This window comes from Ipomoea triloba, chromosome 11 (genome assembly GCF_003576645.1).
Source record: "Ipomoea triloba cultivar NCNSP0323 chromosome 11, ASM357664v1".
In the NCBI taxonomy this organism is placed as follows: domain Eukaryota; kingdom Viridiplantae; phylum Streptophyta; class Magnoliopsida; order Solanales; family Convolvulaceae; genus Ipomoea; species Ipomoea triloba.
In genome coordinates this window covers 21,746,818-21,763,593 of record NC_044926.1, presented here as the reverse complement: position 1 = coordinate 21,763,593, position 16,776 = coordinate 21,746,818, and the positions used below count along the sequence as shown (strand labels likewise).

Sequence of the window (16,776 nt, the reverse complement as noted above, 5' to 3'; positions counted from 1 at the left end):
ATTATTATTATTATTATTATTATTACAAGAGCAAAGATTATATTTCACTCGAAGTAACATTCGGAACAATATCATTGCAGTTCCTTATCTTTGACGATAACGTTTTCCACACGACGAAAAATAGCATATATGTTACAATTTAAAACTATAACAACTCTACTATAACCACTTTTAATTAATGTTTCTTTAGTTTTATTTAACTAAGCATTTGGAAGAAATTAAAATACTTTGCTATATGCTCATTTAGTTTTTGTTAGTATTCCTTTTATTTATTTAATTAAACATTTCCAAACAATAGTAACATTTCTTATTCTAAGATCAATAAATTGATAAATAAGAACAAAAATTATAATAATTAATGAAATACACAAAAATACAAATTATTCGTACTTTATAACTTATAATATTGTTTCAAAATTTTTAATTAGATAAAATAAAAGAAATATTAGTAAAAATTATAGGGGTGGACATTTCAATTTAGTTTCTTTAATGTAGAATTGTAGTACAAATATGAATTGTATTACTATATTTTTCAATATTACGTTCTAGGGAAGTATATATATGTACTGTATTATTATGATTAATAATTTTAATATATAATTGTATTACGAATAAGAAAGTATATATAGTATTAGGATTTGTATTACCATATTTTAACGTACAATTGTAGTATGAATAGGAATTGTATTACCAAATTTTACAGTATTGCGCAAACCTTAATAGTATATGATTGTTTTGGGCGGGAAGTTAAAATGGATGATTTTGTTTTTATTAAAAGTATAGATTTTACAATATTGCGCAAACCTTAATAGTATAGGATTGTTTTGGGCGGGAAGTTAAAATGGAGGATTTTGTTTTTATTAATAGTATAGATTATTATTATTATTATTATTATTATTATTATTATTATTATTATTATTATATATCTTATTTAGTGATAATAAATTTCAAGACTTTGAGCAAAATGTTTTGGTAGATGATTTGAGAATTCCACAACTCCATTTTTTCCTCTTTCCAAAAAATCATTTCTTCCTTAAAAAATTCTGCCTACACTGTGATTAAATTTACAAAGTGATCGCCTCGTTTAAGTTGTAATTGATGACAACTAAATATTCTACTAAGATGGTCTAAAATAGAATTACATACTTAGTCACCAAAGTGATTTTTAGTGTAAATTATATTTGAGGTTGTACTTTTAAAAACATAACAAGTTTCGACACAACAAATCTTTTTTTTATTAATTAAAATACAAACGTAGTAAAATGATTAATACATATTGTAAAAAATCAACTCAAGATCATTATTTGATAAAAAGAAATGATGCCTCTAAATGACATTGGTTATGGATTTTGGTTATTTAAAGGAGATTGCATAGGGAAGTTATTAAAAGTAGTGGCCGACTAATCATATATATATATATAGGATTTCACTTCCTTTCTCCGATCTAAATCCATAAATTAAATCATATGTCGATCGGCCTTAGATTAAAGGGCAATTCTTGGACAACAAGACGATTCATAAAGGACATGGGCAGACGACACATATGATTGAAATTCCGTTTCCTTGTCTAAATTGCACATAACTTCATGTTCCAATCCAATCCACACTTCTACTCCCCCATCTTCGGTATCCACGAAAAGAGCAAGGTCCAAGAATGTTTGAGGAATGTCAATCCATACGGGCTTCCCCCACCCAAAATCAATTTCACCAAAGGGAAATTTACACAAACTACTTATACTTAAAACTTTAATCTCACCTTCATTGTAATCACTTATCTTTGATCGTCGGGCTCTTATGGATTTGAGAAACCCTCCCTCCGCTTGCATTTCCCTCACGTAGTCGCTTGTAAACTTGTCCATGACTTCCACTACTCTTCTTACAAGCGACCGGCCAGTAACCAGTTCGCCCCTGTCTACTTCCCACACGGTGTCAGTCTCGTTGAGGATGTTGCCTAGGCACTTTGAAGGTAAAGGCGGGTTCAACTTCTTTCGAAAGTTCACAATATGTGAGAGCCAGTGCGTCTTGAGGTTTGGGTTCACCGGTAGAGTTGCTCTTATCAGTGCCGCCCATACGAACGCCGACAGCGCCTCCACTCGAGATGGACGGCGGTGATGCTCTGATTGGTTGGACTGGTTCCTGATCCGCTCGATATCCTGTTTGCTAAAAACAAATCTTTTCGTGGTGTATTTCTGCAACTCCTTTTTCATTCCCGCAAAGGCAGTGAGCATTACCTGGGAGGTGTTGGAAATCGCCCGCGAGAAAATTGCGGCGACGTCCACGACGAGACCACCGGCGGAATCAGTGGGTCCTTCCCCCCGGTTGATTGCAGCCAAGATGTTATACTTTATAACTTATAATATTGGTTCCAAATTTTTAATTAGATAAAATAAAAGACATATTAGTAAAAATTATAGGGGTAGACATTTCAATATAGTTTCTTTAATGTAGAATTGTAGTACGAATATGAATTGTATTACCATATTTTACAATATTACGTTCCAGGGAAGTATATATGTACTGTATTATTATGATTAATAATTTTAATATATAATTGTATTACGAATAAGAAAGTATATATTGTATTAGGATTTCTATTACTATATTTTAATGTACAATTGTAGTACGAATAAGAATTGTATTACCATATTTTACAATATTGCGCAAACCTTAATAGTATATGATTGTTTTGGGCGGGAAGTTAAAATGGAGGATTTTGTTTTTATTAATAGTATAGATATAGATATAGATTACGTTGCAATGAAGTATATGTACTGTATTATTACTATTAGTAATTTTAATCAAGAATTGTATTATGAATAGGAAAGTATGAAAGAATATATTGTATCAGGAATTATATGAACATATTTTAATGTACAATTGTAGTATGAATGGAAATTGTATTACCATATTTTAATATATTACGCCAACCTTAATAGTATAAGAGTGTTTTCGGCGGGAAGTAAAAATGGAGGATTTTTTTTTATTAATAGTATGTATTATAGTGCAGGAAAGTATATATATATATATATATATATATATATATATATATATATATATATATATATATATATATATACCGTATTATTACGATTAGTAATTTTAATCTAGAATTGTGTTACGAATAGGAAAATAGGAAAGAATATATTGTATTTGAAATTTTATTACCATATTTATATATCTATATATATATTATATATATAATAACAGAAGTGCCGGAAAGAGTTTTCCCGCCCAAACTAAAGGGCATTTTAGTAATAATACAATTAATAAAAAATTAAGTCAATTAAATCAGCAATTAATAAAAAAAAATAAATCATTTAAATTTTTGCTATCTACGGCTGAAGTCAACCAAATCCGTAATTATTTAAGGAATTAAGGAATAGATTAAGGAATATTTATTTTCCGTAATTAATTAATTGAATAGATTTAAGAATTTTTATTTTAATATGTTATTTTAGGTGCCTGATTATGTTCATTTTTCTCTTTTGATTAGCTTATTTAGCTTCTCTCTTTCTCTCTTTCTTTCTTTGTTACTAAATAAAGTTACAAATATATATCATCTATAAATGTTGAAACCCTCTCAATGTTTTCTCTGCTCAGCTCCTCACCCGTATGTATGTATCTTCTTGCACTCTATCTTTTGAATTTGTATGCACGTAAAGTATGTATACGTTTATTTACGGATTTGATTTTGGTTTTGGTTGTGTGATGTAAAGAAACAATGGATGATATAAGGCAACAAAAATCCGTATGGTGCAAATTCAATGATGATGCCGGTTGGTTTGGGTCACGATGAGGTAGCCTCGATCTCCTTTTCTCAATTTGTACCGGGTCTATTGAGTTTTGAAGCCAGCAATTTCTAACTGTTGCTGGGTATATGATATTCTAAGATTTTAATATGATTTGTTTTTAAGGAGTTCCCCTTTTGAAAGAGGGTGATGCTCGGCCGCAAGGAGGGAGACCAAGATGGGTGGCGCCACCAAATCTTAGGATGACTCCTTGGTTGATTCTTTTGAAGAAGATTACTCAGTCTCATAATCTGCTTCCTGAGTTTGAGGTATGTAGAAGAAGTGTGTTGAGAAAGTTTTTGGGGTGTTTTCTAAATAGTTGTTAGGAGGCAAAAACTTGTGTGAGACCGATGCATGTGCTTCTCACCCTCCCTTTTCACTACCGCATCATTTCTCTCTCTATTTTTGCCATACGATTGATTTTCACATATCATCGAATTCGCTCACACTGCTCTGCTTCCTCGCACCTTCGCTGCTCACCCTCTCCGTCTCCCCCGCTCAAGCTCTCCACCTTCTCCCATCTCATCTTCCTCCATTTTTGCCGCAGCCTTAACTCCAGTAAACATAAACAACAAGAGTTTTCGGCAAATGGTGCGCGATAATTTCTCTCATGCAGTTGCGCCAGTTGTTTGGGGGGTGGAGAAGAAGGAGCCGATGATTGTGTAAGCTCTGGGATCTTGGTTGAGTTTGAAGGGAAGGGATTCTTGAAAGTTTTTCTGAAGTTAATGATGAAGATGACAAGTAATGAAAATGGTAGGAAGGTGGTGGAGATGATTAGTAGTAAGATTATTGAGATCTTTATCAATTTTTCTTATATATTGAGTGCAGTGCAATCTATGATTACTGGGACTGATATTTATAGCCTTGTGTTTGTTTTTTGAGTCAAAACTTTATTCTTAACACATCATTGCAAGTTTGGAGGGAAGGGATTCTTCAGAGTTTTTCTGGAGTTGATGATGAAGATGACAAGTTTGGAGAGAAGGAATTCTTAAAGAGTTTTTCTAAAGTTGATGATGAAGATGAGTAGGAAGGTGGTGAAGAGGATTAATGGTGAGATTATTGTCATTTTTTCTTAGCTATTGAGTGCAGTGCAATGTATGATTACGGGACTAATATTGACAGCCTTGTGTTTGTTTCACTTTTTGAGTCAAATCCTTTTACTTAACACATCATTGCAAGAAATGTTTAATATATTTAATACTTTTAACATTAAATATAATACTTTATAGCATAAATGGAATACTCCAAAATACAAATATAATAAGCAATACTTTAAACATTAAATATAATACTTTAGCATTGTTTTCAAAAATATATATATATAATACTTTAGCATAAATGTAATATTTCATAACACAAATATATAATCAATACTTTAATTAAGCCTCATATATAATACTTTATAGTACAATGTAATACGTTATAGTATTTTGAAGTATTACATTTAGGATATAAAGTATTTTATTTAAAACTTAAAGTATTAATATATATCTACCTTAAATTGTATATTAGATTTGTGCTATGAAGTATTATATTTAGGTTATAAAGTATTGTGTTTAAGGCTTAAAGTATTAAATATATCTACCTTAAACTGTGTATTCGATTTGTGCTATGAAGTATTATATTTAGGCTATAAAGTATTGTGTTTAAGGCATAAAATATTAAATATAGTATATTTAGCCTATAAAGTATTGTATTTAAGGCTTAAAGTGTTATATATATATATATATATATATATATATATATATATATACATATAAACTGTTTATTAGATATGTGTTATGAAGTATTACATTTAGGCTATAAAGTATTGTGTTTAAGGCGTAAAGTATTAAACATATCTACTTTAAACTGTGTATTAGATTAGTGATATGAAGTATTATATTTAGGCTATAAAGTATTATTATTAAGGCTTAAAGTATTAAATATATCTACCTTAAACTGTCTATTAGATTTGTGCTATGAAGTATTATATTTAGGCTATAAAGTATTGTGCTTAAGGCTTAAAGTATTAAATATATCTACCTTAAACTGTGTATTCGATTTGTGCTATGAAGTATTATATTTAGGCCATAAAGTATTGTGTTTAAGGCATAAAGTATTAAATATATCTACCTTAAATTGTGTATTAAAGTTGTGCTATTAAGTGGTATATTTAGCATATAAAGTATTGTATTTAAGGCTTAAAGTATTATATATATATATATATATATATATATATATATATATATATATATACATACATACATACATATAAACTGTTTATTAGATATGCGTTATGAAGTATTACATTTAGGCTATAAAGTATTATGTTTAAGGCGTAAAGTATTAAACGTATCTACTTTAAACTGTGTATTAGATTAGTGATATGAAGTATTATATTTAGGCTATAAAGTATTATTATTAAGGCTTAAAGTATTGAATATATCTACCTTAAACTGTCTATTAGATTTGTGCTATGAAATATTATATTTAGGCTAAGTATTATGCTTAAGGCTTAAAGTATCAAATATATCTACCTTAAACTGTGTATTAGATTTTTGCTATTAAGTATTATATTTAGGCTATAAAGTATTGTGTTTAAGGCTTAAAGTATTAAATATATCTATCTATAAACTGTTTATTAGATTTGTGCTATGAAATATTACATTTAGGCTATAAAGTATTGTGTTTAAGGCGTAAAATATTAATATATCTACATATAAATTGTGTATTAGATTTATGCTATAAAGTATTACATTTAAGTTATAAAGTATTGTATTTGAGACTTAAAGTATTCATTATACATTTAGAGCAAGAGCTTGTTCAAAAACCACATCCTTGTTGATTCTTCTTCCTGATACACTAATGATCGTCCCATCTTTATATGACAAGCTACGGCTCCTGCGAGCCTATCTTCAATGGACCTTGCAACTAGTTGTAGCGGTTATTGAGTCTGTTGAGCTCCGCATTAGAGATATGTAAATAACACATAGTGATAATGCTTCTTCATTATCAACACCACCACCTTCTTTACAGCTAAGGTGTGGAGGCTCCTCTTCCCTCTTTCCTCTTCCTTTTCTTCCTCCCTGTATAATTTAGATGAGGATGAGATAGGAGTGGAAAGTTATGGTGATAAGAAAATAAAAGATGATGAGATAGGAGTGGAGAAGGTTGGAGGAAGTAGAGACAGTAGATGTGGTCGGAGGAGGTGAAGCCGGAGGATGAAATCGAAGAAGCTGGAGGTCGATAGATCTGGGAGAAGAAAGCGCATGTAACAAAAATAGAGAGAGAAGCAGGGAGGATCGTGAGATTATGTTGTGGATGACATGTGGTTGACCCATATAACAAAAGGTCCGACCCGTCTCACAGATTTAAGATCCGTGAGACGGTCTCACACAAGTGTGACCCTTGTTAGGATTGATTGGGTTAGTGTGGTTTCTTATTCATAAGATTTCTATTTTTTTTTTATTAAAATGCATCTTATTATTTATATACACATGAACTGTTGTCCATTGTCACATTCTTGGTGTCATTTTTTTAATCAATTTCTGTTAACTTTTTTAATTTTTTAGGTGTAGAAGTTTATTTTTAATGGGGAAAAGGTGCAAATAGACCCCTAAACATTTCGCGAAAAGTCAATTAGGCCCACAAACTTTTTAAAAGTGCAATTGAGCACATGAACTCACGATTTTGAGTCCTTCGACCCCATTATCCGGTTACCATTCCGGTAAGTGACGGTAAATGCCCTCATGGCACGCCACATAAGCTGTGTTTTGATTATTTGGATTGCCATGTAAGCATTAATTAAAAAAAGTTAAAATAAAAAAATTAAAATTATTTAAATCATAGCTAGAGCCATACAGCCCTAATTTTCCAGATTTTGCTTCGTCTGTCAGTAGCTTCTTCTTAATCTCTTCTTCTTCTTCAGAAAACTTGATCAAATCAAAATAATGACAACATAGAAACATGAATTATGCATATGACAAAATAATGAGAAAGCCAAAGCTAATTCAGTACCTTATCCTTCTTCCCTCACCAAGACCACAGAGGAAATTGCTGCAGACCGCCATTTTTTATGATGATGAAGATGAACTCACAACTCCAGAAAACACAAAATTCAATATAATGGCTACTCCTCTACCGCACAGAATCGAATCTGAATTCAATAACCAGCTCACATCACTGAACCTCAATGCAAAATTAAACCAGATTACAGCTAAGATTTAACCAAAATTAGCCGTAATCAACAGGCAAGCGCCAAAGCAGCGATGCGGACCAAATCGACAAGCACGAACACGAATGAATGCAACCAAGTACTGAGATTTCAAGATTTGTTTTCCTGGCTCCAACCCTAGCCCGGAAGATGACTTCATCTGGGGAATTATGGATGTAATCCTTTTAATTTGTTTATTTTATTTATTTTTTAATTAATGCTTATGTAGCAATCCAAATAATCAAAACACAGCTTATGTGGCGTGCCATGAAGGCATTTACCGTCACTTACCGGAATGGTAACCGGGTAATGGGGCTGGAGGACTCAAAATCGTGAGTTCATGTGCTCAATTGCACTTTTAAAAAGTTCGTGGGCCTAATTAACTTTTCGCAAAATGTTTAGGGGCTTATTTGCACCTTTTCCCTTTTTAATATGATGTTAGTTATTGTTATCTTATACTATCTTTTATTATTATCAATTGCAGATGTAGAAAACTGTAGCTTTACTATTTCTTATGAAGAGATAGTTAAACTGCTAGATTATGAAGAGATATAGTTCTATATTAAATCTGTATTTTTTAGTGTGTAGTTGATATTTTTTAAAGAGAAGTATTGTGTACTGCTTTACTTTATAAGTAAAACTAAATTTAATAATTTTCTCTACTTTTTAATAATTGCCTCCCTCACAACCTATTAGTCAATAATAATAATAATAATAATAATAATAATAATAAATTTTAGCAAGTTTTGATTCCAATTATAATTCTAATGCTATGATTAAACCAATTAAGTATCCAAAATATTTTGGTTGTCATAAATCATTGATTATTGATTCCAATTATTACTAATATTTATTATTAATTGCACAATACTATAGGTTTAGTTGAAGTCTTCCAATGTACAATCATTAGTTAAAAATGGTGATTACTATACTTGAATAAATAAAATAATAGTATTAAATTTTGTAACCTCGATTTAAAATCTATTTTGTTAAGATTATACTAATAATAATAATATAATACTCTAACAATAATAATCCAAAACTCTTAATATAATTTCCCTAATATATTTATATAATAATAATAGTAATAGTAATAATAATAATAATCCAAAACTCTTAATATGAGTTCCTAAATAATTTTTTCTATTAAATTCCATTATAACGGTAATTATAAATATAGTATTATGAAAAATTAGGAGGATTGATACCACCTCATCAACTCCCTATCATATTTAAAGTAATTGATACTTTTCCTAATATATCGTACTTAAAGGCTTTCAACCTTTGCTATAATCCTGATCAATATATTAATCTGTTATTTTATGGTAATTTCCTATCATATTTAAATTAATTGATACTTTTCCTAATATATAGAATATAGCGTACCTTGAAGGCTTACAACCTTTGTTATAATACTGATCAATATATATATTAATATGTTTTTTTATGGTAATTTATATAGGTAATTATCATATACTATTTACCATTTAAATGACCCATGGTAATTGTTAATCGTATTTAACATCTTAATTTATTATGGTAATTGAATATAAAGATTCTCTTCTTACGACAATTTTATATTTCTTTACTTCAAATAATATCAATTGCCCATTCACTTTCTTTGATCACTTATGAATAAAATCTTAAAAATTATGGCAATTAAGGAATTAATACTTTCTGTAATATAAATTTTATCTAATCAGATAAAGAAATTGATAATACATATGTTAAGTCCATAATTAAAGGAGATTACAAAAAATTATGATAATTATTCAATTCACATATTATTATGCTAATTCACGTATTATTATGCAATACAATTATGCAAATTATTCCAAATTGATTACACATATAAAATTATCCTAATGGTTACTTTTGAATAAAATCTTAACAATTATGTTAATTAATAAATTAATTCACACATTATATTTTTATTAAACTGTTTTTTTTTATACTTGTTGTAATATAGATTTATCTAATCAATCAAGGAAATTAAACATACACATACTATGAACATAATTTTACAAAAAAAATTAAACATACACATATTACATCTATAATTAAACAAAATTAAACATACACATGTTATTTTATTAATAATAATATATACTCCTTAATTAATATAATTATTCATATTACATGGACACCATAATTAGTATAATAATTAAGAATAATATATACTCTTTAATTACCATTAGTAATCATAATAAAATGACATCATTCTTATTAGAATTAATGATAAATTTTCCTGCCCATATAGGAAATTAAACATACACATATTACGGTGAGTAATTAAAAGAAATTAAGCATAGTATACACATATTACGCCCATAGTTAAAGCATATTAAACATAAATATATTGCGCCCATATTACCAACCTATATTTAATACTTTAATCTTAATATAATAATTAAACATACGGATCTTCATTTGATTATATTAAATTTTTATTACTTAAAATAATTCAATTAACCATACTCTTCCTTCTATTTTTTTTAGACTTTTCCTATTATAATTTTTAAGTAATCAAATTCAACACTAATATACAAATCTTATAATTTCAAATAAATGTATATATACTTTCAAATATTAAAATTGTTTATAATTTCATAATTAATTTTATTATTTAAATATATAATAAGAAAATTTATCCGTGCATCGCACGGGTAATTTACTAGTTTTAATGTACAATAGTAATACGAATAAGAATTGTATTGCCATATTTTTTACAATATTACGCAAATCTTAATAATATAGGAGTGTTTTGGGCGGGAAGTTGAAATGAAGAATTTTGTTTTTATTAATAATATAGATTGGGCAAACCTCAATAGTATAAGAGTGTTTTGGGCGGAAAGTTAAAATGGAGGATTTTGTTTTTATTAATAGTATAAATTATTATTATTATTATTATTATTATTATTATTATAAATCTTATTTAGTGCTAATAAATTCCAAGACTTTGAGCAAAATGTTTTGGTTGATGATTTGAGAATTCCACAACTCTATTTTTCCTCTCTCCAAAAAATCATTTCTTCCTTAAAAAAATTCTGATCTGTCTACACTGTGATTAAATTTACAAAGTGATCACCTCATTTAAGTTCGCTGAAAACATTATATTTGAATGCTCAAATATAGTGTTGTAAACTTGTAATCCATTTTATCTTAAAAGACTGGCATTACAACGCTCCTAGCATGTGCTCTCAGGAGGTAGCAAATCAGTTTTAAGGAGAATTACGTTTGTGATACACACCACTCTTGAATTTATGTTCTTTGGGATTATTATTTGCTTTTTCTAATTTATTTGATTTTATCGACTTATTCTTTATACAAGAAACAATTTCAAGTTGTAATTGATGACAACTAAATATTCTACTAAGATGGTCTAAAATAGAATTACATACTTAGTCACCAAAGTGATTTTTAGTGTAAGTTATATTTGAGGCTGTACTTTTAAAAACATATAACAAGTTTTGACACAACAAATCTTATTTTTATTAATTAGAATATAAACGTAGTAAAATGAATACATATTGTAAAAATATCATCAACTCAAGATCATTATTTGATAAGAAGAAATGATGCTCTAAATGACATTGGTTATGGATTTTGATTATTTAAAGGAGATTGCATAGGGAAGTTATTAAAAGTAGCCAACTAATCATATATATGTAGGATTTCACTTCCTTTCTCCTTCGTTACCTCGATTTAAATCCATAAATTAAACCATATATCCCTCGGCCTTAGATTAAAGTGCACTTCTTGGACAACAAGACGGATCAGAAAGGACATGGGCAAACGACACATATGATTGAAATTTCGTATCCTTGTCTAAATTGCACATAACTTCATGTTCCAATCCAATCCACACTTCTACTCCCCCATCTTCCGTATCCACGAAAACAGCTAGGTCCAATAATATTTGAGGAATGCCAATCCATATTGGCTTGCCCCACCCAAAATCAACTTCGTCAAAGGGAACTTTACACAAACTACTTATACTTAAAATGTTAATCTCACCTTCATTGTAATCACTTATCTTTGATCGTTGGGCTCTTATGGATTTGAGAAACCCACCCTCCGCTTGCATTTCCCTCACGTAGTCGCTTGTAAACTTGTCCATGGCTTCCACCACTCTTCCTACAAGCGACCGGCCAGTAACCGGTTCGCCGCCGTCTACTTCCCACACGGTGTCAGTCCCGTGGAGGATGTTGCCTAGGCACTTTGAAAGTAAGGGCGGGTTCAACTTCTTTCGAAAGTTCACAATATGTGAGAGCCAGTGGGTCTTGAGGATTGGGTTGGCCACTAGAGTTGCTCTTATCACTGCCGCCCATATGAATGCGCGCGTCCACTCGAGATGGACGGCGGTGATGCTCCGATTGGCTGTACTGGTTCCTGATCGGCTCGATATCCTGCTTGCTAAAAACAAATCTTTTCGTGGTGTATTTCCGCAACTCCTTTTTCATTCCCGCATAGGCAGTGAGCATTACCTGGGAGATGTTGGGAATCGCCGGCGAGAAAATTGCGGCGACGTCCACGACGAGACCGCCGGCGGAATCAGTGGGTCCTTCCCCCCGGTTGATCGCAGCCAAGATGTTATAAAATCCGGCAACCCCACCACCGTCCGTCACCCCGTGCCAAGTGCAGAACCCCACCGCAGTTTCGCCGCACCGGAATCTGTTCACCTGAACAGCTAACATTGGCATGGCCGGATCAATAGCTTCTGGGTAGGGCTCAAGTGGAAGCAGCTGCCGTAAATCTTCCTGCTTCGGGTGCCGGAGAAACTCACCCAAATCGTAATTCGTAACATTAGCTCGGACGAAATCCGCACCCTCATCGTTGCATTCGATTATTGATCCATCTTTAAGTCTTCCGGCCAGCGGGTACAAGATAGACAATGTCTTAGAGAGCGATTCCTTGAGCTCATCATAATCGTGGCGACGAGGGCCGGCGCCGGAGGGGTAGAACAAAACATGGGGCGCATAAAAAGGCCCGGAAAGTACGTCAAGGAGAGAAAGCTTGTGGTATCTCAAGGTTTGGGGAGTTGGTGAAGATGGCCTCACTTTCTCCTTTTCATAAACTTCAACTTTCAGGGATGGCCTCACTTTCTCCTTTTCATAAACTTCAACTTTCAGGGCCATTTTTGAGGGTTTCAAGCCATAAACTTCAACTTTCAGGGCCATTTTTGAGGGTTTCAAGCATCAACTAATTTCATGGCCAGGTCACATGCATACGAATGCTCTATTTAAATCCGGCGATAACTTCTGATGCAATCCTAAAATGATATATAATATTCTCTTAAAAGAGCTACTATACAAAACGAAACCAAAAAAATAAAAAAAATAAAAAAAAATGAATAGTATGAAGCAGGTGGCATGCCCTCGATACAAATTTTACTGTGGACCGCGTACCAAAATGACATCGTTTTGATTAATGAAAACAGACAGAAGAAACGGCCTCCGTTCCGCGCCATTCACTTTCCGTTTATATACACTGCAATTACATTTCAACACAACTGCAGTTTCTTTTCAATATAACTGCAGTTTCATTCGATATTATACACTCAAACGTGTGAACTTGTTATTCAGTTTCATTTCAACACAACTACAGTTACGTTTATAATAATACACTGCAGTTTCCTTTCAACACAATTATAATATCATTTCGATACGACTACAGTTTCATTGGACAATATATACCAAAAAATGTAAAACTGTTATTTAGTATCAATTTATATACACTGCAGTTACATTTTAACACAACTACAATTATATTTTGATATAACTACAGTTTCATTTGAAGGGGTATGTAGGTTTAAGGGGTATGTAGGTTTCAGGGGCATTGCTGGGGGTATGTGGGTTTCAAGCTTCAACTAATTTCATGGCCAGCAGGTCACATACGAATGCTCTATTTAAATCCGGCGATAACTTCTGATGCAATCCTTGAATAATATAATATTCTCTTAAAGGAGCTACAAAACGAAACCAAAAAAATAAAAATAAAAGCAGGCATGTTGTCCATTGGAGTTAATTTTTAATAATTATATTATTTATAAATTTTATATAGTATGAATGAGGTGGCATGCCCTCTATCAGGGCTGATTTTGGGTTTACCTAGAAAGTGAAATGTAAGGACAAAAATATTGATGTTTGAAATTATGGATGAATAGGAGTTTGGTCCCGAATCTTGGATTATCCCATATAATAGGATTACTTTTAAGAAGATAATGTGAGATTTTGACAATGTAAGATTACTTGATGGGATCACAGTTGTGTGAGACCGTTTCACGGATCCTTATTCATAATAAGTAATGTTGACATTAAGCTAAGTGCCTCTTACTTATATGGAAAATATAATACTTTTGAGGAAAAATGTAATACTTTTAAATCAAAATGTAAAAGTATTGTATTTTTCCTTAAAATATTACATTTACCTTTATAAGTAATAAAAATTTTATTCTTGATTAGTATTAAATTTGAGCATATAAGTATGACATTTGTGTGTATATACATTTTCATCTTGACCCGACCCGTCTCATGGTGAGACGGTTTCACACAAGTTTTTGTCTACTTTATGTGTTTGGTTTAGATTGTGCAATATAATATAATATTATGGAGTACTTTGTTTGGTTAAGGTTATATTTTAGGTTATATGATTCAATTTACTATAATGCCCTCACTAAAATATATATATATATATATATATATATATATATATATATATATATATATATATATATATATATATATATATATTTCTATTCAAATGTGGTCGCACATTCCTGTGCGGTTGGTGCGGAATACACCACTTTGTATACAAATATATACCACTTAATGTTAAAAAATGCACCACAATGAAAATACATAAAAACACCAAAAAACACACCACACACCCAAAATAATGCACCATAACTCCCTTGTCACTAATAGTGCATTTCCTAACACTGTGTGGTGTATATTTACATACTTAGTGGTGTGTTTTTTGGTGATGCGTTCCTAACGGTGCATAATGCCGCACTGACCGCGCGTTAAGACGCGGCCACACTTAATTATGACTATATATATATATTGGGTGTGTCTTCCATGTGTGTATTTATTTATTTATATGTACGAGTGTATATCGATGCTTAATATTAAAAAATAAATATATAAATATACAACACGTATATTTGATTATATAAACATATCTACTAGGCTAAAGTGTCATCCCGCACCATAAACCATTCACGATTATTCATCCTGCATCATTGTCTTCAATAAGTGATTATTCAAGCCATAAACTTTCTTTTTTTTTGCGCCTAGAACTTTTTGCAGGTTTCCTTCAAGTTATAGGTAATAATATGCTGATGTGGAGGTGTTTTGTCATTGACCTATTTAAATATATATATTAAAAGTATGACATGGAAGGCATTTCATCATTTCACTTGTTTCCTTTCTTGTTTTCACCACTGCTGACAAACCCCTTTCTCCCCCCTTTTTTTTTTTCTTTTACAGAAACATTTCAGTGGACCAGCAGCAATGTGAGCAGCCAACCCAGCCTCAGAAAACATCTTATACCTCAAAACAGCCCTTGGATCAATCATTTTAATCAAATCAGTTCCAACTATCATCCTCAAAGCCCTCCTAACCAATTCAGGAGCTGATGGTTCACAAGCCTATATAGGAAAACCTTGTTCTGTGCATATAGCTCACCAATGGTCATGGTATTGAAGACGTATTGTATAGCATCAGTTGTCATGATCAATTTACATAATTCAACAAACCTCCTCTCAATGATATAGGGCCCGTAAACATTACAATATGATTTAAACCAATTGTGATTCTCCTGATTCATACCTTGAGCCAAAAGAAACATAGTAGCTCTCACTGTCAATGCAGCATGCCCTTTCCACCTATTAACACTCTTCTCAGTTACCATAGTATTAGCATTAGGCTCAGCATTAGTCGGGGCATAATCAACATCAGAGGTTCTTGGAATCATATTTGTTTCAGCAAGAGCAACAACAATGCTAGCATAAGCAACATCCCTAACATTAGTTTCATCAAGATCATTATCTTTAATGAAAGTCTGAACTCCCTCAATAGTTAATGGATAATTCTTAATGATCAGATTGGTGGACACAATATCCTCCTTCTTAGGAATCTTCAATGCCATGAGTGCCTCAAAAGCAGCTGATGTATCCCTCTTTGTCCAAGTAAGCTTAGACCCATCTTTCCTTTTATCTACCAAGTCAGAATAGTCAACATTCACCACTATTCTATCCTCATTCACAACCTCATCTTTCTTTACAGCCTCTCTAGCAAATATTTCCGCCAAATTAGAATCATAGATTATAGGAGTCTTCCCCTTATCAACAACTGATAATCTTGGTTGATTATCACCAGTAGCACCCTCAGAGGTCTCAGGCACAGCTGATGTATGTTCCAGCATTAGTACCATTTCCTGGTGGTGGTGCATCTGATTGCTCAACCCCCGTAGTCGTAGCTGTAGATTGCTCATACGTTGGCGGTGGATGAGTAAGAATCATTGAACCTCGCCCTCGCCGTAGGTCACTGCTTCCTCGCCGGTCTGACGCCGCCTTGCCGCAACCAGTCGCCACTCGGTTCGTCGGTGGCTTCGCAGTCGCACAGAGTCGCGATTCTTCAATATGAGATTTGGGGATTGGGGTTGGCCGGTTGGGGGAAGCCTGGTTTGAATGAGATTTGGGGGAGTAAGTATTTGGGGGAATTAAACGATTTTGTGGGGTGGGGGGGGGGGGGGGGTTTTATTTTTTTTTTTTTTTTTTTTTTTTTTTTT

General features: G+C 31.8%; 2 protein-coding genes across 2 annotated transcripts; both read right to left on the bottom strand.

The window, feature by feature from the left end:
- Positions 1–1,484: 1,484 nt before the first annotated feature.
- LOC115996094 ((13S,14R)-1,13-dihydroxy-N-methylcanadine 13-O-acetyltransferase AT1-like) lies at positions 1,485–2,207 on the bottom strand. Its single transcript, XM_031235234.1, has one exon. It carries the CDS (start codon positions 2,205–2,207, stop codon positions 1,485–1,487), a length of 723 nt encoding a protein of 240 aa, XP_031091094.1.
- Positions 2,208–12,173: 9,966 nt separating this feature from the next.
- Positions 12,174–13,163, bottom strand: LOC115996093 (stemmadenine O-acetyltransferase-like). Its single transcript, XM_031235233.1, has one exon. The coding sequence runs from the start codon at positions 13,161–13,163 to the stop codon at positions 12,174–12,176; it is 990 nt and encodes a 329-aa protein (XP_031091093.1).
- Positions 13,164–16,776: the final 3,613 nt, after the last annotated feature.

Bases quoted from the DNA above. Each gene is read 5' to 3' on its own strand.
- LOC115996094 (XM_031235234.1), bottom strand. From the start codon at position 2,207: ATGAAAAAGGAGTTGCAGAAATACACCACGAAAAGATTTGTTTTTAGC.
- LOC115996093 (XM_031235233.1), bottom strand. From the start codon at position 13,163: ATGGCCCTGAAAGTTGAAGTTTATGGCTTGAAACCCTCAAAAATGGCC.